At 32.3% G+C, this 23,498-nt stretch overlaps 3 protein-coding genes across 4 annotated transcripts; all 3 read right to left on the bottom strand.

Moving 5' to 3' along the window:
• Positions 1-3,533, bottom strand: LOC111034625 (KICSTOR complex protein ITFG2-like). Of its 2 annotated transcripts, none has more exons than XM_022315917.1 (6): positions 3,195-3,533; positions 1,956-2,346; positions 1,634-1,893; positions 1,373-1,570; positions 408-645; positions 1-211 (listed from the first exon to the last, which is right to left on the bottom strand). In XM_022315917.1, the coding sequence occupies exons 2-6, from the start codon at positions 2,334-2,336 to the stop codon at positions 44-46; spliced, it is 1,245 nt and encodes a 414-aa protein (XP_022171609.1). In that variant the 5' UTR covers positions 2,337-2,346; positions 3,195-3,533; the 3' UTR covers positions 1-43. The 2 variants fall into 2 exon arrangements, with proteins under 2 accessions (XP_022171609.1, XP_022171607.1); XM_022315915.1 differs by lacking the exon at positions 3,195-3,533 and adding an exon at positions 2,998-3,074.
• A 930-nt stretch (positions 3,534-4,463) lies between these two features.
• On the bottom strand, positions 4,464-8,786 carry LOC111034626 (ADP,ATP carrier protein 1-like). The gene is made up of 3 exons (XM_022315918.1): positions 8,467-8,786; positions 5,479-5,740; positions 4,464-5,410 (listed from the first exon to the last, which is right to left on the bottom strand). The coding sequence occupies exons 1-3, from the start codon at positions 8,636-8,638 to the stop codon at positions 4,933-4,935; spliced, it is 912 nt and encodes a 303-aa protein (XP_022171610.1). The 5' UTR covers positions 8,639-8,786; the 3' UTR covers positions 4,464-4,932.
• Positions 8,787-10,818: 2,032 nt separating this feature from the next.
• Positions 10,819-19,265, bottom strand: LOC111034624 (staphylococcal nuclease domain-containing protein 1-like). The gene is made up of 15 exons (XM_022315914.1): positions 18,679-19,265; positions 16,805-16,914; positions 15,934-16,109; positions 15,699-15,850; positions 14,558-14,725; positions 14,256-14,399; positions 14,023-14,187; positions 13,807-13,952; positions 13,522-13,731; positions 13,218-13,404; positions 13,014-13,155; positions 12,569-12,870; positions 12,245-12,491; positions 11,747-12,165; positions 10,819-11,679 (listed from the first exon to the last, which is right to left on the bottom strand). Exons 1-15 carry the CDS (start codon positions 18,751-18,753, stop codon positions 11,569-11,571), a joined length of 2,754 nt encoding a protein of 917 aa, XP_022171606.1. The 5' UTR covers positions 18,754-19,265; the 3' UTR covers positions 10,819-11,568.
• Positions 19,266-23,498: the final 4,233 nt, after the last annotated feature.

The raw sequence follows: 23,498 nt of genomic DNA, 5'->3' as shown, positions 1-23,498 counted from the left end.
TATGGTATAATAACAAAATATATATTATTGAGAAAAAAATTAATTATTTTTTATTAGGATTACATTTATAAAGACAGTCTCTAATAATCTGTTTTTTTAATGAACCTTCATACTTTTCCATAAATGTTGAAAGGTGATTATCATTTTCAATACATTTTGATAAGCTCTGGACACATGTATTAGGTAATTTCAAACCATAATAAATATAAACCTAAAATAATAAGGTATAACATTTTAAACATTTGGAAGTTTAATATTAAATTATAAAAATGCAAATCTTATACAAATTTCAAAGTTATTTTTTGTATAAAATAATGTAATAGACATTTTTCAAAAAGTCTAATTATTATAGTCAATCTACAAAAGACTTGCATCCAAAATATTATAAAAGAAAAAAATGTATATACCTTCTGTGAATTAGTTATAAACACAAAACTAGGCAAAGATTTTGTATTTGGTTTTACTGTATACATTCCACAACAAAAAGCAGAAACAGATTCTTCAAACTTAAATGTTGAGTGTTGACTTGTCTGATCCATAATAAGAGTATCCCCATTCAATGAGCATGTTATTAAATAATCTGGGCCACCGTCTTTTATTGACAATTTACTTATGATAAACAGTTCTTGATCAATATTTTTACTCCTAGAAACCCAAAAAATTGAATACACATTAAATATACTTAGCATCGAGTAGTAATGTAACAATAGTTACTTGTTACTTTTTCGAGTAATATTAAGGAAAGTTAGTTATTTCTTTATCAAAATAACACTAGAGTAACTATGTTAATTATTTAATTACAAATCTTGTTAAATAACGAGTTATATTTTAACCAGTTCTGAAAAAATTATTTTTTAAATAAAATTGTTTAAAGCAAAAATCAATGCGTAAGATATGAAATTGAGGCTTTTTTAAGTTATTAAAGTGTCGATCAATGATAAGACTAAAGTTTCTAAACTTTAATACATATTGCTCCCTTTAGGCGCTTCTGCTAAATGTTTTCAGCTATAGCTATAGCAATAGCTGGGGGTATTTGAGTCAAAAATCAATAAACAATAAGTGACAATAAATTTGAAAAAACATTATTACACCTATAGGATAAATATTAAACAAAGAAAACTATTTCATGCAAAAATTACTTGTTTTAAATGTTGTAATTTTAAGTTATTTCAGTTTTAGATTATTAAAAATGTTGAAAGTAACGTCATTCTAACTAGTTACTTAAAAAAAATTATGAATTACTTTATATTATTTTTATGAAAAAGTAATCTAGTTAACTTTTAATTTTTTAACTAGTTACGTACCTTACCCAACATTGAATATAAATAACAAAATATGAAAATACCATATTAACTATTAATAAAAATGTTACCACAATATTGTCTCTTTTTTTGCCAACATTACTAAGCCATTTAAAGAAGCAATTCCATATAAATGATCATGTTCATCAAACAGTTCTTGATCACATTCTTTATCTACTTTGAGATCTCCTATCATTACTGATGATATTAAAGGATTAAGTAGTTCTACAGGCAATTCATTTTCATTTTCATATTCGATCGTTTTTTCACTGCAATAAAATAAATTATTAATAAAACTATGTACAAACATAAATCATTTTAATAAGGTTTACATTAATTCTGGAAAAGCTATGGGACAATAAAAACGCATTGCAGTGATACCAGGTTGTGAAACAAGTAAACATGGTCGATTTTTAACGTCCTTAATCAATATAATCGATCCAATTTGGTTAGCACATTCCCATTTATGTAATGGTACTAATCGTCCAGCAGCTGCACTCTGACTCCAACGATAGGAGCGTACCACTCTGTCAGTTAAACCAACAATTAGTTCCAACATTCCATCTGAATCTATATCCCCTAGTAAAATAACCTACAATTATTATGGTTTATAATACTGAAAAATTTTTTAATTAATAAATTTATAATATTTACTTTAGTGTTTGCTGGGATTCGCTGATCGTGAACAGGTTCAAGTTTCATAATACATTCATCAGATGGATCTAATTTACTAAATTTTAAACATAAATATATATGACACCAGCCATCACCAGATATAACAATTAAAGCGTTACTGCCACAGTTCATTAAGTCTCCAATAGCTATTGCAGTGATTATGCCTAATCCAGATATTTTCTGGATAAGCCTATGACCTTTAAAGATGAACAAATCACCTTCTACACTGCCAATAACAAGTTCTATTTCATTGTCATTGTCCACATCACCTAATGCAATAGCACTATTGAACACATTTCCAGGCAATTCGAAATCAAAAAAGTCAACAAAAGTTGCAATATTCATTTCGTTGGCATCCATTATGTAGAACCTAAAAATAAAATAAATGTTATTTCTATAATAAATTATCTGCTAGAAATTAAATGTCATTATGTACCAATTAATAATATAAATACATTAAGTGGTGGTATTAAAACACTATAGATATTATATTATTACTACCTAGCTCACACATTTTCAAGTATGTTATGAATAAAAATAAGTCTAATAAAGAGGATGCAACATGGGCATTTGTCCCTGCATTTGTTGTCTCCATCTCACAAGTGCCTAACATGGCAAATTAACTCTCAGCAGATCATGTTTAGCTTCGTTAATTTAAAAATTAGGGTGACCTATTATGAAACTTAATGGTAAGAACATAATAAGTGTTTGTCAGTGGGTTTCTTAAGATAATTCAATTTTTTAGCAAGTCTTAGTATAGCCTAAATTTAAAATCCTCATAATTCACTTAAAAACTGAATTATGGTAAAAACCTCACATACCTACAAACACAAATGTTCTTACCATTCACTCTAATTTTTAAACTAAAGAAAATAAACGTGATATACTGAGGGTTAATTTGCTATGTTACGCACTTGTAAATCAAAGACAACAAAATATGTTAGCATCCTTTTAAATTTATACATGTTATAGTACAAACAATTCAATATCTATCAATAATGTAAATTAATAATGTACCTACATCTAAATCTAAGTGACAATGATGCAGAGTTTAAAATAAATGTTTAAAGTAATATTTAAGAACCACAAAATCAATAGGTAATAATTTAAACCTCACACACAAATATTTAAAAAAACAAATAATACACTGTGATCTGAGATGTAAACTAATAATTTATGTTTTAACTAATTATATTTTTTGTTTTGTAAAGAAATTACCTTATGATTCTAACTAATCCAAATCAATGTGAAATAGAAATTCTTGATAATACAATGTTTTATAATTTGATATTACATATTTTTTCGGTGTTCTCCAGTCACAGTTACTGCGTATATTTGAATATTTCATGTATTATCAAAACGTATTAATAAAAACATTAAAAACTCAATTAAAAGTTAGTAGGTTAATAGTTAATACTACTCAATAACACTTATAAAACATAAGTAATTTATTTGACCTCTCATAGATCAAACAATACAACGCTGGACCTGAGGAAGTCTTGCTGAATGGTGAAAGATTATCGTATTTCATATTTTCAGAACCATAAATTGATAACTGTTAAACCGTAGACAACATAATCACAGAATAAATTTATTCTGTGATAAAATTGTATATTATCAATGTATGAATCTCGATGTAGATAAATACTATTATAGAATGTTTTAAAATAATTATGTAATATGTATATGCCAATATACCGATATAAATATATATCTGCTATTTCTCATTCACAAAGAACATTGACACAAATATGGAGGGCTTTTCTTAAATGTTGGTTTTAAGCTTATCCAATATTATATATCTACTTAAATTACAATATGGGCGGGCCGATCTATGTTCAGAATTATTTTTCATATCCCATGATCTATCATTGAAATCAAATAGCACATCCATAACAGTCACCTATTCAATGAGATGTTCAAAACTAGTTTTATCAACTATTGTAAGAGCAGAGGGATAAATTACTTTCCTTCTTTTTAAGCTTGTGAGCCCACAAGGCACAAACTAGATCAAATTACTAATAAAAATCATCTTCAATATTGAAGCATTTCCAATACTAAATAAAAAATACCACAATTTAAAATGATTCATTGCAAAACTAATACATTCATCATTCTGTCCAGAATCTAAATGTGACAATCTAAAATAGTAAAAATAAATAATCACTTTGATTCACAGCAGTGCATACAATTTATGTTATTCAGTTAAAGTATGAACATTAACAAATATATCGCACCAGCCATGAAATATAAAAACTACACTATAGTTGTATACATGTACCCATTCAGTAATGATTAGAATAAAACTATTAATAATTTTATTTTACCTTTATTTTGTCCTAAACTTTCCACAAACATTGAAGTAATACTAGTCTACAATTATATGACAAAATATGTATTACTGCTTATCAATTGGGTTTGATACTTCGAACATTCTAAGTCTTCAACATGATCTATATAATATTATAAAATATAACAACATTTATTTAACAATATATTATGCCAATGTTACATAGTACAAATATGTTTAATTATACTATCAAAAATATGATTAACATTAACATAAATAACTGTGATAAAAGCTTTCAAAAAAATTCATGTTTATAAGTATTTTATTTTATAATACTGTATAGACGATTATACAAATAGAAATAAAACACATCATTTTTTTTTAAACTATGGTTTATTATTAGTTATGAAACAAATACAATATTAAAAATAAACCATTACACGGACCTAAATAGTTTGTTTACAATGTAGGTTTTCTAAAAAATTTGGATCATAACTGATAAAATTAAAACAATTACGGTACAGAATAATACATGAAAAATTGGAATGAGAAGCTCAGTTATGAATAATAAATGTTGCACTTGTTAGGAATGTTTATGCTACAACAGTGTCCATTGAATTACATTTAAACTGCACAATATTGTTCAATTCCATTAAAAAATGAAATTTACATGAGGTTTTTGAGTTCGTCGTAGAAGACCAACACCAAGGCACCACCAGTACCTCTGAGTACGTTGGAGAATGCACCCTTGAAGAAAGCAGATGTACCTTCATTCTTGTAAAGTTTACCCCAGCAGTCCAATGTGCTCTTGTACATGCGTTGGTCAGCAGCACGGCCAGATTGCATCATCATACGACGTCTGACTGTGTCAAATGGATAGGACATAATACCAGCGAATGTTGTTACAAATTGGGCGATACCCCATGAAACTAAGAATGGAGTATTCTTGGGGTCTGGCAACATTCCCTTAGCTGTGTCGAAAAATCCAAAGTATGCAGCACGGTAGATGATGATACCCTGTACTGATACAATGAAACCACGGTACAAACCAATGGGACCATCAGACTTGACGGTTTTGGCTAAACAATCACCAAGACCTTTGAACTGCCTTTCAGCTGGTCCTTTACCGACATCAGCTCCTAATCTATAACATTAAAAAATTAAAATTAAAATTAGTATTACATAGGAAAAGTAGTTAATATCTTTACTAACCGTGTACGTGCGTAATCGAGGGGGTATACAAAGCACAAAGATGTTGCTCCAGCAGCACCACCAGATGCCAAGTTACCAGCAAAATACCGCCAGAATTGAGTCTTTTTATCCACACCGTCCATAAACACCTGTTTGTAGACATCCTTGAAAGCAAAGTTCAATGCTTGTGTTGGGAAGTACCTGATGACATTGGCAAAGTTACCTCTCCAGAAACTGGCAAATCCTTGTTCTTTTGGGATTCTCACCAAACAGTCCATAATTCCTAAGTAACAGAAGCAAAATATTAATGCTCAGAATAAAAACATCTGGTACAAAATGATTGAAGTCAAAATATCAAACAGATAGATTTAGTATTAGGAGCCAATCTAATAATTAACAATTGTTTGATAATTTTTTTTATTTGTATTTTATAATATTTTAAATATTTCATCTATATAAAGTAAAACTTGTAAAAACTCTTCCTAAAAATATTTTATTAACATTACAGTCAAAATATTATTAAAATTATATTAGTTATAAATAGAGTCCGGATTTGTATGCATTTACATATTTGTAATGAGTGTATGCATTTCGATGGGAGTAAGAAATGTTGACGATTTGTGTAACAGATAATGCATAGAAAAAAGTTTATTTTGCATATAAATGCATATTTTAGAGATAACTGCATATTTGAACATTTTTGCATATTCAAGCATATTTTGTATAAAAGTTTATTAAGCCAATTATTTTGTTTCAATTTCATCGTTGAAATTATTAGTTCATTACGTATTTTTGGGAAATAAATGTTATTCTCCGTATGTTATCGCCAGTAAATTGTGCACTAGTGCCCATATATTATTTTGTAATTCGCGTTCAGTAAATTTATAAATTAAAATTTTCATTTCATTACAATTTATAAATTTTAAAATGCCGAAAAGTCGAAGCACTATCCCAACTTTAATAAAAACATGGATTGCTCTGTATTAAATATTTACTGTCCTTTAATAAATGTTTAAAGTCAATGTCTATAATTAAAAAAATTAAGTTTATCTAATTTTGTTGAATTATTATTTATGGAAAAATTTTTTAAAAAATATATTAAAATGCATATATTTTGGGTATAAGAGCATATTTTTGGATATTATTAAAAAAAATAAGAGCATATAAAGTGCATATTTTGAAGTTTTTAGATGCACAAATGCATACTATTTTCACCTTTTGGGGTGCATACAAATCCGGACTAGTTATAAAATATAAAAATTGTGTAAGACAACTTTAAATAATACAAATAATAACAAACTATAGATACTTTTGAGGAATTCAGTTATCAACTGAAGTTAATCTCCAAAACAATAGTAGGTACCTATTTATTTTAAACGTTAATACGTAAAAATCTTAAAAATGATTTAGATTAATGGTAGCAGTGAATGCCTACATTTTATGTTTAACTTTATATACGTAGCTATAAGTTAAGTACAATTATCTAGGTCAAATGAACATTTTTCTAATTAAATTAAATTTTCAGAGATAGGATAAACCATTAAAAAATTCTGGTTTAAAATTAAAACATACATAGAATAGGTTTATAATGTTAACATAATAAGAGGATAACTATCAGTACTGATATAAATCTAAGTACAATTATTATTAATAGCTAAGAATATTATGAGACAAGAAAGCAAGTTTGAAAAAAACAATGCAAGCATATTTTTTCTGCTTACAAATTTATTATTACCTATATATGAGTATAAACATCAACCCAGTAATTGGTGTCAAAGTTTTTTTACTAAATCAATTGATTAAATATTTCCTATTCAAATTCTAAATTGTAATCAATTAATTAAAATTACACAACTATCATAAATTATTAATTTATTTTTATTATGATTTATTAGCCAGAAAGCATTCTATTATTATGTTGTTAAAATCAGTTACAAATAAGAACACCAATTCATAAAAAAAACCAACAGAATTGTTGATGGAAAAATGTTTATCAATTCGTTTGTCCCTGAAATGGGGATGGTAATAATAATTGATTGAAATCATCTAATATTTGAATATAGGCAATTCCGAAATCCCGCACGTCGTAAGTGAGTTATTCAACAATATTATACTCATGACTCTGTACGAGTGGAGCAAAACTCAATAATTAGAACGTATATTATACTAAATTATCATAATTGGTTCATAATGTGATTTAAAGAACTAATTCCGGTCAAACGGCATATGGTTCTAAGTTCGATAAATATTGATTGAACAACCGGAAATATGCGCAACGAGCATTCTTTAATCTATGGCAACGACGAAAGTGCGGGGCGCGCCTGATGGATAACGTTCGTATTGCAGACAAGAGGCATGTAAAAATTCCACGCGAATTTTATGTGCTCGACTCGCCCCCACCGCAACGACGCGTTTAATGCAGAAAAAAATATCCTAATTGCACCGTTCGACGACCCAAATGCAAATCGTTGAGATCACTACGGAAAACCGAAATCGAAATAAACCTAACCTTAAAAATAATACCTATAACGCTCGAAAACGAGAATATGGAGAGCCAAAACGCCTAAATATCAAATAATAATAATAATAATAATAATAATGATGATGATAGCAAAACAAGACGGAACGGAACGTCCAAAATGGCGTTCTTCGACCTAAACAAACCACGGCTAAAAAATGAAAAAAAGTAGGCCCCCGACCACGAGTGATGGTATATAATTGATAAATCTTGCGTGGTCGATAAGATTGGATTTAAGACGAAAAATTTTAATCGACGTCTAGAAAAATGACGAAGGCGACGATGATGACGACGGAAGCCCCGCCCGCCGCGCGCTAACCTAATTCTCCGGAATCGATTGCGCCGCCGCCGCGTCCCCGGGCCGATATCTCGAACGCGAAAAAAAACCTATAAGGCCGTGACATTGACGTAGCCATTATTATAATTGGTCGTGTTTGCAAACGGAACAAGTTATCGTTTCGAAAACGTCTTTTACTATTATCCCGTCTTACCTTTGTACTGTTGGTCGGCGGCGATCTGCGTGGAAGCGGCCTGCACTTGCAGGATAAGCTTGACGCGCTCGATCGGAGCCACGGCGGTCTTCGACACGGCAGCGGAGATACCACCGGCCATGAAGTCCTTCAAGAAACCATACGGGTCCTTCGGCGCTTTGGTTTCGGCCATTGTGAGGTGGTGGAAAAGGTCGTAAAAGTACTTTGTGAAAAATGAACGGAAAAAAGAACAGCTAGCTGTGTGCTGGCTGAACGGAGCGAAGGTGGTCTGCGCGTGTCGGACGGTGCGATGCGAAAGAAAGGCAGGTCGGCCGCCGCGGTGACGGGCGGCGCTCCGCTCGACGATAATCGAACGTCGTGACGTCATGGTCACCGAACAGCTGTTTTCGCCGCCGCCGCCGACGACCTAATGACATTTTCCGTCGTACAAATTTAATTTAATTATTACAATATTATCGTTTGCCATTTTCCGTGTAGCCCTACAAGCGTTCTAGGCTGGCAGAAACAGGTCAGAAGAATTTTTTCCGATTTCCTCAACGTCAAAGTGAATTTATTTCTACGTTTTGAGGTTATACCGTTGGGACGCACCACGTTGTTTTGCCGGGCGTATTCGAATAATAAATCGCAACGTCGCGCTGCCCATCACGGCGTCACGCGTAAACGACATGCCCACTGAAAGTCTGAAAATCTTAAATCACGTGCCACATTCGTTGTTTGTGTCCTCCGCCGTCTGAATTGAACTTCATAAAACGATCGGACAATAAAGCTCCCTAAATTAGTTATTATTGACTCTTCCGAAAAACTATCTCTATGTGTGTTTTCTGCACGTCGTTAGGATTTCTCCAAACCGCCCAGTACGTACGCGAGATTTATATGTCCACGTCAAAAAACTTTGGTGGGTATAGATCGTAGGTAATGTAATAAAACAAATTCCCTCAAAAGTTTTCACAGTTTTACTAGATACATAGTAGTGTTTCGTTCCGATCTATTGCGTATTATTTTACATGGACTTAATACTGTAAAGTGTAAAGTCTATGATTATTTATCCACCTGAACATTACAGTCAGGGTTATAAAAAAAAGTGATAAAAAATTAAAAAACAGGACGATTTTATGCAGTTCATGAGCATCGGGATAATATCTAATACTGTAGGCACCTCTCGGCTTTCAGTGATTTCCGGTTCCCAACAAATCTTGAAAAAGTTCTAATTAGAATAATGGTTCCGGTTTATCAAGGGTTATCAAATTCAGGCTGGGTTATAGATTGTGGACAAATTGAATAAAACGTTTGCTTTGATTAAATCACAACAAATAACTCGTTCTTAGCGGGACTGTGTATTGCATATTACGAAAATAATACCTATTCTGATTTTAAACAATACCTAAAAAAAAAACAGGAAATCTATTTGCAAATTAGATTCCGGTCTATCGATTAGTTATAAAAAGTCGAACCATTAGATGTGGGTTCCGGTTATCAATATTTATAGTTTATGACCTCTAATTTTTGATGTTCAACTTCCAAATCTTTAATCTTTAAGAGAAACTACTAAATTCCTCATTATTAATGCTGAAAATGATTATAAGTTATTATACTCAGCGAGATGATTATATCGTACTAGGCTGTAAAAAATATGAATTATTTTGGTTTGTTGTAAGTTTTTATGCCTTTCTCAGTTAAAAACATTGAGATTGCTCTTAGGACAATATTAATAAATCAGAGTTATGCTCAGTTGTATATAGTTAGGTACGCAATTTATTTTCACATTTTCAAGTCTACTGTACTTGATTGTGCAAACATTTTCATTATTATAAAAGTTATAATATTATATTCAGGTGCTCAGGTAGGTATGTATTTTAGACCATCGTTCAGAAATATTTATCATTTACTGTAAAAACGTTTACGATAGCACTGTCGAGACCTGTTAATTCACGGCCATTTCAGAACGCGCAGTTAAACCGACCAATGTAATCAGTCGCTGTGCACACAATTAAAACGATCATTGTAAAATGTAAATTAGAACGCCTAAAATTACGAAATTACCGTCAGCGATTAGATAAGACTATTTCCATTGATACACGACGTACGCCCGTAAAAAATAGAAGCAGACAGGTCATACATAGAGGTCTATTCATTTTATAGCACGTAATTAAGTCGTCCGCCAGAAACAACTATTTAGCAGATGATTATTGAATATTCAATAATTGAATACGTGTCGTAACTCACATGTAATCACATGTATCTGTACAGCGAGTATATCACATAATAATTCATTATAATAAGACATATCGACACATTTCATTTTAAAGGACACACACACATACACAGGATGATTATCAATGAAAACGCAAATAATGTAAATCGATAATATAATCCATCTGAACAGTCTTTACACTACACATCAGACATAATAGTGTTTTACAAAAGATTTAAGGTTTAGATTAAGTATCAGCAAAGCTTTAAGTAATAATAAAACATTTTTACATTATTTTTAAAATACAAGTTAACTCTTTAAAGAGTTCATAACGTCCATATAATCACGCCAATTTAAAATTTTATATGTACAACGTATTTTAGTAGTTCCCAAAATCCTATAATTAAACAAATCATTTAGTTACAAACATAACTATACTTAGTTTTTTTTTTTTTAATTCTTGACAATCTTATCCCACATGTCTGATACAATTTTTTATTTCAAATTGTACACTTATTATATAATACTAATCCCGGAATTGTGGCATAAAAGTGATTACAATTTGTGAAACTGAAAATATTTTAACTATTACAATGAATTGATACATATTTTTTTTTTTAAATAGATAGAAACAATTGTTTCAGTACAATTTTACAAGTATTAAATGGTACGAAAATTTTAAAATCTTTAATTTGTTAACAACCAAAAAAACGAGATGAATAAAATAAAACATTATTCATATAAAATATAATCAATTTATAAATAATTATTATCTATCAAACTTTTAGATTAATGAATGTAAAATTAGATATTAATATGGCTGACTAATTAATTTGTAAAACACCTTTTTGTACAGTTGTAAAAGGCCTGACCAGTGGATATTGAGTCTTCTGGAGATAAAGAAAGACCATTTATTTAGCATAACCAAATTCTTTAGCGTCATCTTCTGTGATGTCACCATATTCCCACATATGTAACCGATCCTTCTTAGCCTTTTCTTGAGCCTCGATGTACTCTGTCAACTAAATAGAAAAAACATGGAATGATTTAATACAAAGAAAATTGATCAAAAAATATAATTTATATTACCAATTTTTGCAAATATCTTTCACGACGTTTTTCAACCAACAAGAATCCTTCTTCGACCAATTTCTTGACGAGATCCTCTTTTTTGTCGGAGTCTTTCACAGTAATGTGAGTAAGATTGTCGTAAGTGTACTCTTCATTGATGTTGATCGTCTTGTTAATGAACTCATCACGTACAACAGCAATGGAATCTTCTTGATATTCAGGCAACTTTGGAAGCTTCACAAGTGCAAATCCATATTCTTTGGCATATGGTCGATCATTTTTAAAAGTCGGTGGTAAATTAGCACACTCCTCAGCAGTCACTATGTCCCTGTTACCATAATCAATATACAAAACATGTATACTCGGGCCAGCAACCTTTTCTACTCTGGCGCGGTACCACTGTTGATCTTCCTTAAACTTAGCTGCACAGATTTCTCCTAAAATTGCATTTAACAAATATGAATATTATTTGGCCATCTTATAAAAATTAAAAAATTATTTGTATATAAAAAATACCTCGTTTTGGACTGTAAGAACCAGCAGTAGGAGGGTTAGCATCAAAGTGTTTCCTCAAGTTGTCGGTAAGATTTTCTAATTTGGGTCCTTCAGATACAGGTTGTACGTAAACATGCAATTCAGGACTGACTTCCGATACAAGTACTTCAACATAGTTGGTTTTTCGTTCCTTTACCACATCTTCATGAACAGGTTTGCTAGTGTTATTGTTTGCCTCTTCTGGTTCCTCCACATAATTCTTCCATAGCTAAATATAAATTAATATAGATCAAGATTAGTATTTAAGAATACAATATTTTTCTCTTCAAGTGTTGTTATGTTTACATTAATTTTTTTGTCCTTAGCTTCTTTTTCAGCCTGTTGTAATTGCTTGAAGTACTCTGAACGCTCAGCAGACCTGTGCACTTTGGCAAGTCCTTCTTTTACAAGTGCCAAAGAAAGATTGATATTTCCCACAAACAACCATCCAATCATGCTTCCACCCTTGTTACAGGATTCTACAGTAATTTCTACTTCACGGTGCATTATCTTTTCTTTCGTAAAAGCTAATGCTTCTTGATGGTATGCTTCAGCTGCTGAAGGTGCTTCACCTTGGTTTGGTCGTTCACCGCTCGGGCAAGTAATACCTAAAAATTAAAGATTAGTTAAACAACACAAATGGACCTTGAAATAAACTTTTTTTTAAATAAATAAGTGGAACATAAATTACACACATTATAGATAATAATAATTCAATCAAACTTAAATAAAATATTTATTATTTACTAACCAGCCAAAAGGAAAGTAATAAGTGAGTACTCCCTTCGAACGTAAAGACGCATTCTAGAACCACTGGCAACGTACTCGACCAAAGCTTCAAACCTTGGAAAACGTTGGAGACTAGGTAAAAGAGCCTTGGCACGAGCAGACTCCTGAACATACAAATAATTATTGTAGCATTTATTTCTCCCCAAACAAAATTAAATTTATTTACCGCAGCACTAGAACAATCGGTGATACGTTGTTTAGGGGGAGACGATTTTGAGTAAAGCCCTTTGTGAGATTGTTTGGCGATTTCTTCTGCCTTCTTTAAGTCATCAAAGCACTGGGACATTTGGTCGTCTCGTGGGTTGTTCATAACAGTTGCCAAACCTTCTTTAACTAATTCTTCAGCAAGGTTTCTGAACAAAACAAAAAACAAACATACTAAGTAAATATGCCATAAATTTAAAATATCCATTAAGTATTATTTCTTAGCTAAAATTTATATATATAATACATATAAAAAAAAACCTTACATTCCATTAATCGTAACAGTGGCGCATATTTTCTCTTCAAATTTGTCTGATTTGGGTTGTATGTAATCTACAGAAGCATTTACTTTCTTTCCAATACAACGTGTCCTTAAGAACTCTCGTGCTTCATAAGCCCAAGGGATCTCGTAAAAGTGTTTAGCTAAGGTCCGTGGGGCTCGTGGAGCAGGTGGTTGATCATCGCCAAGTGGTTCACTGAAGGTAACAAATCAAAAATTGTTTAAATTGGTGTTATGTAGAAAGAGAACTATAAAATGTAGAATTACATACCCTCTCGGTACTTCAACTCCTAGTCTGGCTGGTTTGATGTTTGACAAGAATATTTTTTTGGGCTTTTCGTTGTGGGAAGTCTTAAGTAACAAAGCTTCTTCTCTTACAATTTCAATAACAGTTCCAACAATTTCTTTTTCAGCAATCTAAGCCAAAAGAACAATCTTGGCTTAACAATAATTCTTAAAAACTAACTATTTAACTGATTATTAATACCTCTGGCCCTGTGTGTGTGTACGATTGCCATTTCCTTAATTTCTTTTCCTTGGCTTGTCTTTCTGCTGCCCTTAATTTATCAGCACTTCCTTCTAAGTATTTCATACTACGATTTTGACAAGTAGCAAAACCTTGTTTAACCAATTCAACAGCAATTTCACCAGCCTTTAAAAAAGTATGATTTTATAAATAGTTAATACACATAAAACTACAAAAATTATTTTTAAATGTACCGGATGATGGATAGTTCCAAAGAAAGATGGAGTTTTATTGTTAGAAAGAACTCCTTCCAAAGTAACTTCAACGTCTTTTTGCAGTAAACGAACTTCAACAAAGAATTTTGCTTCATCCCCGAATTCTACACTTTCTGGTGGACACTAGACACAATTCATTATATTAGATATAAGTAAATAACCAAACCAACTATTTTTTACACTTATAAATAATGAAATATTGTGTCATTTAGAAAAATGATATTGTATAACACAGTATATATATAAATATGTAAATAAATGTCATGAAAAAAAAAACTTACCTTGATTCCTGAAAGGTACAGAGTGATCATGTTTCCTTCAGGCAAAAGTAACAGTTTGATGGTGGATCCGTCAATAACAGATTCAACAACAGCCTTGATACGTTTTTTAGAATTTTTCTTTAAAAATGCTTCAACATCGTCAATGGAAATATTTTTCTTTGTAGTATTCTAGATGAGAGAAAAATATTTTAATTCAAAAACACATAATTTATGTTAACAGCTATAAAAGCAGGTGTAGATATAATTGACTTATTGGGGATGATAATCGAATGGGTGAAGTCTGACTGCAGACCAAATAATCGGGGCTAGGTAAATTGGGTGGGCGATAACTTAAGTACATTTTGAAGGCGGTTAGTTGAGTTCTGGGTACAAAAAGGTAGTAGGGAAGTTGGGTCCTAGCAAAGTATACTATTAATACCATGATTAAATAAGCAGGCATGCCAGCAAAATTGTTCTGTGCATAAAGCGTGTCCCAAACATTGAATAAACAAGTTAATCATGAATTTTTTATCATTGCTCTAATGTATTTTGGGTTGTAAACAGATAAATAACGGTTTAATTCAAGTCTGGGGCACCATGTGCAGTGATAGGAAAAATATACGAGTTTGCTGACATGCTTGTTTATTTAGTCATGATTAATATGATAACCCGATTTAAATATGCTAAATCCTTATCATTTTATATCAATAACATAATACTACACAACACATATATTTTTAATTTATTTAGAACATACTATTATAAAAAAAAATATATATTTTAATTTACAACAGAATTATAAAATTTGACTTCTAATAAAGATGATACTAAATTTAAAAATTGGGATAAATATACCAACCAACATTATTTCAGGACTCAATTATCAGTACTATTTATTTCTGGGACTCAATTTACCGATCTTGAAGAAAACTGGCCACCACCGACTAAACTTAAACTAAGTGAAAAAAAAATTCTTCAAAAAATGTCTAATTTGTCATTATTTTTTGATATAATACACTATTTGAAAAAGCAGCCCACGGGGAAATTTTGAATTCTTAATTGCTCCCTACCAATACATGTTACATTATACAGTGAGTATATTATAAAACTGTGTAATACAATATTTATGTTTAGCAATTTAAAACACAAATTCACTAAATACCTTTGCATTAGGATCCCATTTTCCAGCCTTAGCAGCTTTAGCCTTGTTCTGCAGATCAACTAGGGCTTGGACATCAGGAGTTGGATTATTTGACTTCACATTTTTAACAGTTACTAGTCCATTTTCAACAAGCTCGTTAACAATATTGTGTTCTATAAGCATAAAATGTTTGTTTTATACATATATAAATTATATGAATAGAATTCATTCAATATTGAAAAGTATTTGTTCTCACCCAATGTTGGGTAAAAGATGTCACCATAGTATCGAGTTGTCTTTCCACCACCAGATACTTGTCCAGCAGTTTTGAAAAACACTTTTTTTCCAACAAGCTTTTTACGAAGGAACTCACGAGCTTCCCATGCAAACGGCTCATCATCAGTACCTTTGGATGTTGGATCATTATTTGCTCTAAAAATTATAAAATAAAATATAATATTTATCTCAAGTTTAAATTTTGTCTATTGACTCAGTATATTATTTTAAATATAGAAAACACCTTAAAATGTATAACACACAGAGTAGGTAGATACATCAAACATTTATAAACATTTCATAGTAATATTACTTAATTTTTTTTATCACCAAAATAACAGTTTTGAAACTTATATGAAGTTATTTGAAAACAATACTAACATACCGACAAAAAATAAAATATATTAAAATGAATAGTCTTCTGAGAGTTCATCCACAATAGCGATAGGAAGTTTCAGAATTGTCCAATAAAATTGTTAAATAATAGATCAAAGAAGAAATATATCACCATAAATTGAAGGTGATCATAAAATAAGTCTATTCATGAGTATTCATCAAGTGAGTTAATTTATGAGTTGTTTACAACATTTATATAATTAACTTATAAAAACCATTAAGCATCTAAAAAATATCCGCAAATTTAGATGGTTAAAAAAATGAGAGAATATTGGTTTAAGCCCAAACTATAAATATAAATTAAAATATACAGAATAATTCAGCTTTGCAAAATACTCATTTTAGTTAACTATTACTTATAAAAACCAAACGAATTTGGGCCAAATGGAAAATAGATCAAATAAATTAAATGTTTATTTAAATATAAAATATAACTATAATCAAATGATACTCACGCACGACGGCCCAATTTGGGAGCAATGATGTTGTTCAGTGTTATTTGTTTTTCTTTTGGATAACCATTATACACTTCCTCGCGGATAGTGATGGAATCACCAGAATTCACCTGTACAATAAGTATACAGTTTAAGATAATAAAATATAAATACATATACTTTTTTTTTTTTTTTTATTAAGAAAGAAAATTCACAATCTGTACACAATAATTACAATAAGCAAATTAGATAAAGAAAAACAGAATAAAAAATACATATACTTTAATAGGATAGTTACAGAAAACAATTGGTAGTAAAAATTAAAAATAATTTCGAAATATGACTATAAACTGATCAAAACAGAATATACCAGTTCTGTATCCCATTTTTCTCTTTCACCAGTCAGGTCGCTACCAAACCCCATTATGTAGGATAAGTGCATAACCAGACAAAACCAGTCACCGTCCAATATTTTGTTTTTTAAAACAGAATGTAATCTTTTAAGGTAAAAATAGATACTAAATGTATTTAACATCCATTAAGAGTAAATGCAGTTGGACACTATTCATAAGTTTTACTATTTAAATTTTTAGCGTATTACCTAGACTCAGGCCAACAAGGAAACATACCAATAATTATTGGGCTGTGGTCTGTTCTCTTGCTGGACATTCACAGAGTAGATGTAGAAATTTATTTTTCAAACTATCAAACCAACTGTGGAACCATGTAGAATTCAATGAGTTTGAATAAGGTGAAGTCTAAACTTGTTTCATACATTTAGGTAAGTGTTGTTAACACTTAGGTAAACAAGCGTTATACAAATAAAAATTGAAATAAACATAAATAAAAATGGGTACTCTCAAAAAATATTGTTAGTAAGAGAAATAATTTCAAAATACTTAAAAATTTTAGTTTTGAGGAATATACATCTACTTAACAAAATTTGTATAAATGAAAAAGAATATGTTTAAGATCAGTTGATACATCTAGTAGTAAAATTGAATTAGATAATACCCATGTTAACTACAATTATTTTTTATCATGCTGAATGATTGTAAAAAGTAGGTATCCATCCATCTTTGAAACAAAATAATACTTGAGAATGAGAAAGTAGGGCAATGTATATAAATATATTGGTTGAGCCTTTCACAAAATATTGGAAATATATGTAGATACCCATACCCACTTACGAAAAGGCAGAATACAATTTATTTATATTCATACTTTTTGAATTTCGATGGATTAAAATGTTAGTAGGAATATTTAGTATATTTTATTCCATATCTGTTGGCTGTTACACATGTTGGTAATGAAATAGGTGAAAACCCCAAGGAAAAAATCCGTTATGGAAATTGTGTACCTCATATCAATTTAACATAATCATTCTTTTAGCTTTAGTGTAAAATGCATTGCTTTCACATATAATCTAGCTATCCACCAATTCTACGTATCAAATTCATCTGACATTGAAATGAAACTTAATAATGTTTGTAGTGAGTAACCTCTACATACCCAGTGGGTACCTACTTTACTGTAATAAACCAAGCCTGTTGATGAAAACACACAGAAGGGACTTGGGAATAATCTAGTCGAATAAAACAGAGAACTCAATTATATCTCGAATACCGAGTAACCCCAGGTTTGCGAACCTAAGTCGCAGACGAATCGGCTGGGTTAACAGAGAACAACCGAGACACGGGTAAGCATGACACAAGACGTCTGGTCAGGTGAAGTCTGCGTCACTGAAAGGCCTCGGCTACACACACGAAACACGGGCCGACGGGCCAATGGCAGTGGCCAGTGGGGTAAGTCACGCATAACGCGGTGGCCACAGTGGCCGGCCGGAGTGAAAAACGTGGCGCGCGTGGCCGCGTATCGGTGTCGCAACGACGTACCTGTTTGACGACTCCCTCGAAGACCCTGACGGGCTCCTTTGCGGGGGACACGGCACCGGGCGGCTGGTTCGTCATCGTGGCTGGGCTGATGGCGGCGATAGTTGTACGATAATATTGTTAAATGAAGATGGTTCGCAAAACGGCGGCGGCCAGGATTGCGGTGCGTCACGGCTGTGTGCGCTGTCACGTGATTCGACAACGACGGCGGCGGCGGCGGCGGCGGCGATACGGTGTTACCGTGAAGCGAGCGATCGGGTGTCGTGTGAGCGGGTTTCTAGCAGCGCCGACAGCTCGCGAGCACGTTGTTGACGACGGTGGTGGACATGGCGGTGACGAGATTATAATACGACGGACAGACAGTGGCTGAAGAAGAGTCGTACGGGCGACGACGGCGGATGGACACGATAATCGATTTATATTAGACTGGCGATATTAATAGACCGTGCACGGCGATCGGTTGCGATAATACGATACCGCGGCGTTCGACGTGTGCGGAAAACAATACGTCCGGACTTGCTGGCGGGGTGAGAGTAAAAGAACGAAAACGGTAAAAAGAAAAGAAAACACGCGAAACGGGCCAGATCAGCAGCGGCGCACACGTTCGGCTACGGTAGGAGGGAGGGTGATGACGGTACACCGATACGCAGGCCGGCTCACACTCGCTCGCGCACGCAACGGCGGTAGGCGCGCGGCGCGGCCAGTGATGACGGGGCCAAGGAGGCCGCATCCGACGGTTTTTGTACAATATTTTCCCCGTAAACTTCGGCGACCGGCAAACCGATGGCCGTAAAGTTCGTATTCGACCGCGGTTACCTAAGTTACCTAACCGCTTACGTCCTGACGACGTCTCGCGTGGCCGGTGCCTTCCCATACGTCCACGCGGTCTGGCCATGTGGTCGGTGGCCATCCGGGTGGCCGAGTGGCCGCAGGCTGGGCTCATACCATGGTGGTCATATATTAAAGGGCACTCATTTTTTTTTGCTGCTCCCAGCGCCTTTTGGCTCGGCAATGGGGACAGGGAATTCCCGCAATCCCGTCCGTCGTCGTTTGTTAGGTTATGTGCGCTCGTCTCGTGGAGTGCGCACGAAACGTGGAACTTGTAAATGGGAAATACAATATAATACAGCATTATGCGTTCGGTTTACCGCCTTACGAATCGTAGTTACGACGGCAATCCGTCACGCGCAGTTGCGGCAACGTGCGCGCCGCGGAATATCACCGGTAATTTCAAAACACGTTTTGCCGCGCTTTTCACGTCGCTTCGCCTAATAATGTGATATTATTTGATTCACACCGTGGCCGCTTGTATTTCTCCGCACTTTCGACTCTCTAGTGCGATGAATTCGGTACGAGGCCCAAGGGCAGGGTCACACCCGTCAATATTTCCCAGGTGTTTCAATAAATCACCTACATCATGCAAAAAAATCATATAAATAATCGATTAAACACCGCTAGGACTTTTTTTGCAAACCAAAATGTTTAACGTGTACAATAATTATTTTCATTTACTAAACAAAATCGGCCATTTCTACACAAATACGGAACCTAAAGTTTGGAAATTATTAATTCCCTTTTTAAGATGATAATAATCGTCATCTGTACAACTGAGATTTATATATAATACCTATACTACTTGTCCTGTGCTTTCTGCCTACTTGGTAATTTAATTAAGACATTGAAGCACTATTATATGCCTCCATATCATATCGCATATTTTTTAGAGCTCTCTTACTTTGTTTGACACCCAATCTTAGGAAAGGTACTATTCGTAGTATGGTCACTTTTTATACGATCCGTTGTTTAAAATGTATACCTAACGCTGACATTTTGTACGGGCGAGTGAAAATGTTCATTTCAGAACTCTGACACTTGGAGCTATTATTCTATACGTACTTACGTATAAACGTAGCCGTGTCCTCAAAAAAAGCGCCACATGAGGTGGTGACCGGTGCCGGTTAGGCTTAGCGTGCGGTCCCTTATTTGTGTGTCTATATTGTGTTTTGCACACCATGGGTGGGCCAACAGGTCGATAGCCACATGATTTCGTGTCGTTCCCTCTCGTCTTTTCTTGATTATTCCATAATATCTAACCATTTTTTTCGTCGGTAATTTATTAAATCGGGGTGTATTGTGTAAGTATTCTGCGTGCGGCCGCATGGGTAAGTACATTGTTTGTGGCTTCATAGGTAAGTACTAAGTATTGTGCAAACGGTTCACCCCAATGTGGAGTTACCACTAGAAGAACAAAAAAAATTGGGTAAGTCCATGTCGATGGGATCTAATATGGCACATAACGAGGCGTATCGACAGCTATAAAAAAATAGGAATTACCGTGTCCGGTTTTCCGCCATCATTTAAAATTACAGTTTCCACAAATTTTAATAAAGGTTTGAATTCTGTTTCCACTATAATACCAGCTGCTTGGTAAAATTTGAAACCTATATTCCATATTTTTGGAGGTAATTTTGCAATTTTGTGCCCTTACATAGGTATATACATATGTAATACATAATCAGTATTAGAGTTTATACTTTATATAATATTATGCTGCTGGATGTTGCATTAAAAAAAAACAAATGTGATTACCCCTTAAGGGGGTATGATGAATAGTATGGAAAAATTCTATGAAAATTATTTTTTTATTTCCAATAATATGGTTTATTGAGTGGTTAAGAGTAAAAACGCCTATAAGCAATATTGTTGTAGGGAAGTTAATCCGTGCCTGTATAATTGTAAATTTTTGATATTTTTATTGCTAAACTCAAAGTCTCAAAAGTTCAAGTTTAAAAAGTAAAGTGAACTATCGGGGACGGATCCGGGGGGCTACCCCCCCCCCCCTAGACATATTATTTCCCACATTTTTTTAATAATCCTGTAGATCATGATATTACTATATTTCAAATTACATGTTTGTCTGATGATATAATATATTATTATACGCATCATTCTGGGGTGCACAAACCAAGATGTTTTCAGAACATTTATTAAGAATTGCATTGCACATTTCTACATAAGTACCAAGAGTTTTTTTTTCGAAGTCAACAAAATATTGGTGTTATAAAATTATTATCCATTTTATTTCTAATAACATACAATTACAAAATAATTCTGGACTCAATATTAAGTTTCCATCGCAGAACCACGTATCTGCCTTTGACAAATTAACTAATCCGTCATCTAATGAAAAAATAATTATTCGATCCCAGACTATTATCATAAAGTAAGAATTGTTCGCCTTTGTACATTGCCCATTCATTTTGAATAATAAGTTAAATGTTCTGACAAACATGACGTATTTTTAGGGTTACCTTTATTTTTTTGACGCCTCGACATTCTTTTTGTAGTTTCTTTATTCAAGCCTGCCCTGGTACCTGATTTATAACTTCAACAAAAAATTGTGAAGGAGTTGACGTTATTGTTGAAACACGTTTTAACATTTCAGACTTGGCTTTCTCAACTATTTCTACGTGCTCATCACCAGCATGTGAATGGCCAGACTCAATTATTGTATTTTTGTAATCTAATTAAATGTTTAAAAGTGTTTTATTAAAAATATAAAACGCTTTTTTTTAAATTGTTTAGCTTACCTTAGGAAGTTACTAAAATGGCCAAACATTTTTTCGAAATTTTATTTGATTTCTAACGAATATTTGAAACAAGTTTATGATGAACCGTATATGTATATCCATTATAAACAATTTTTTTATTTTCTTTTATTACAATAACCTCCACCTTAACTAAACGTGTCGCAATGCACTAAGTGACAAATTTAATTTAAAATTCACTTCCGGGACGTACATCATGAAATCGATTATATATACCTATTTATTTTCTAGAATCTATATCTATATAATAATCGTGGTGATAGAATTGATTATCGCTTGTAGGTGTAAAAATATGGAAGATTAACTGTATAGATATATAGCCGCGATAATCGTCAGATAGGTATATTTACTATATTATAATATATACTCGTATGGTGTAATCAGAATAAAAATCCGTAAGAAAATTTTTTCAAGTTCTACTTTATATAGATGAAATATTTAAAACATTATAAAATAAAAATAATTATCAAACAATAGTTAATGTAGGTACTCAAAGAAAAAAAAACCAGTTATTAGAGGTACCTATACAGTATACACACTACAGTTGTACTACTTTATACACTACAATAGGTAACATTTTAAGTTTTAAGTTTTCATATTATCGTATATCATATTATAAAAATGTTATAGAAAATAATCTAAGCTAATGTAAAAAAACATATATTTTAGTTATTCAATTTTACAAAATTATACATAATACACAGTATTATTAAACACAATATTATTAGTATAAAGTATGTATTTATAATCAAATATTAATAATGATTGTAATTAGTAATTACACTTGTTCACTGAGAATATTTTTTTTCCGCGATTCCTCGTAGGTACCTATACATACTTATACAACTATAGTGGATTTCCCTCGTATTTTTGTTAAGTTCGCTTCACAGTATGCATGTTTCACGTTTCGTGTTTTTCGTTTAGTAATGTTTCTTAGTGTTTCGTAGTACCTATTGGGTAAAAATAATTTTTTACAATGGTTTGACTTTAAAATTTTGATTTTGGGGTGCCAGGCTGACGGATATATAAACTGTTTATGAAAACACATGCAGATACAACAATTTAATAAAACATTGGTATCCAGCTAATATTAATTACATTCATTAGTAATTACATATAATTACAGATGAAAATTGAATAGAATATTTTATATTTTCGGACTTTTTGTCCGACAGTAAGAAAATTAATTTGGACTTTTTGTTCAACTTTCTGACC

Source organism: Myzus persicae, unplaced genomic scaffold (assembly GCF_001856785.1).
Source record: "Myzus persicae strain clone G006 unplaced genomic scaffold, MPER_G0061.0, whole genome shotgun sequence".
In the NCBI taxonomy this organism is placed as follows: domain Eukaryota; kingdom Metazoa; phylum Arthropoda; class Insecta; order Hemiptera; family Aphididae; genus Myzus; species Myzus persicae.
The sequence above is the reverse complement of the archived record's forward strand: the minus strand, read 5'-3'. Positions and strand labels throughout refer to the sequence as shown.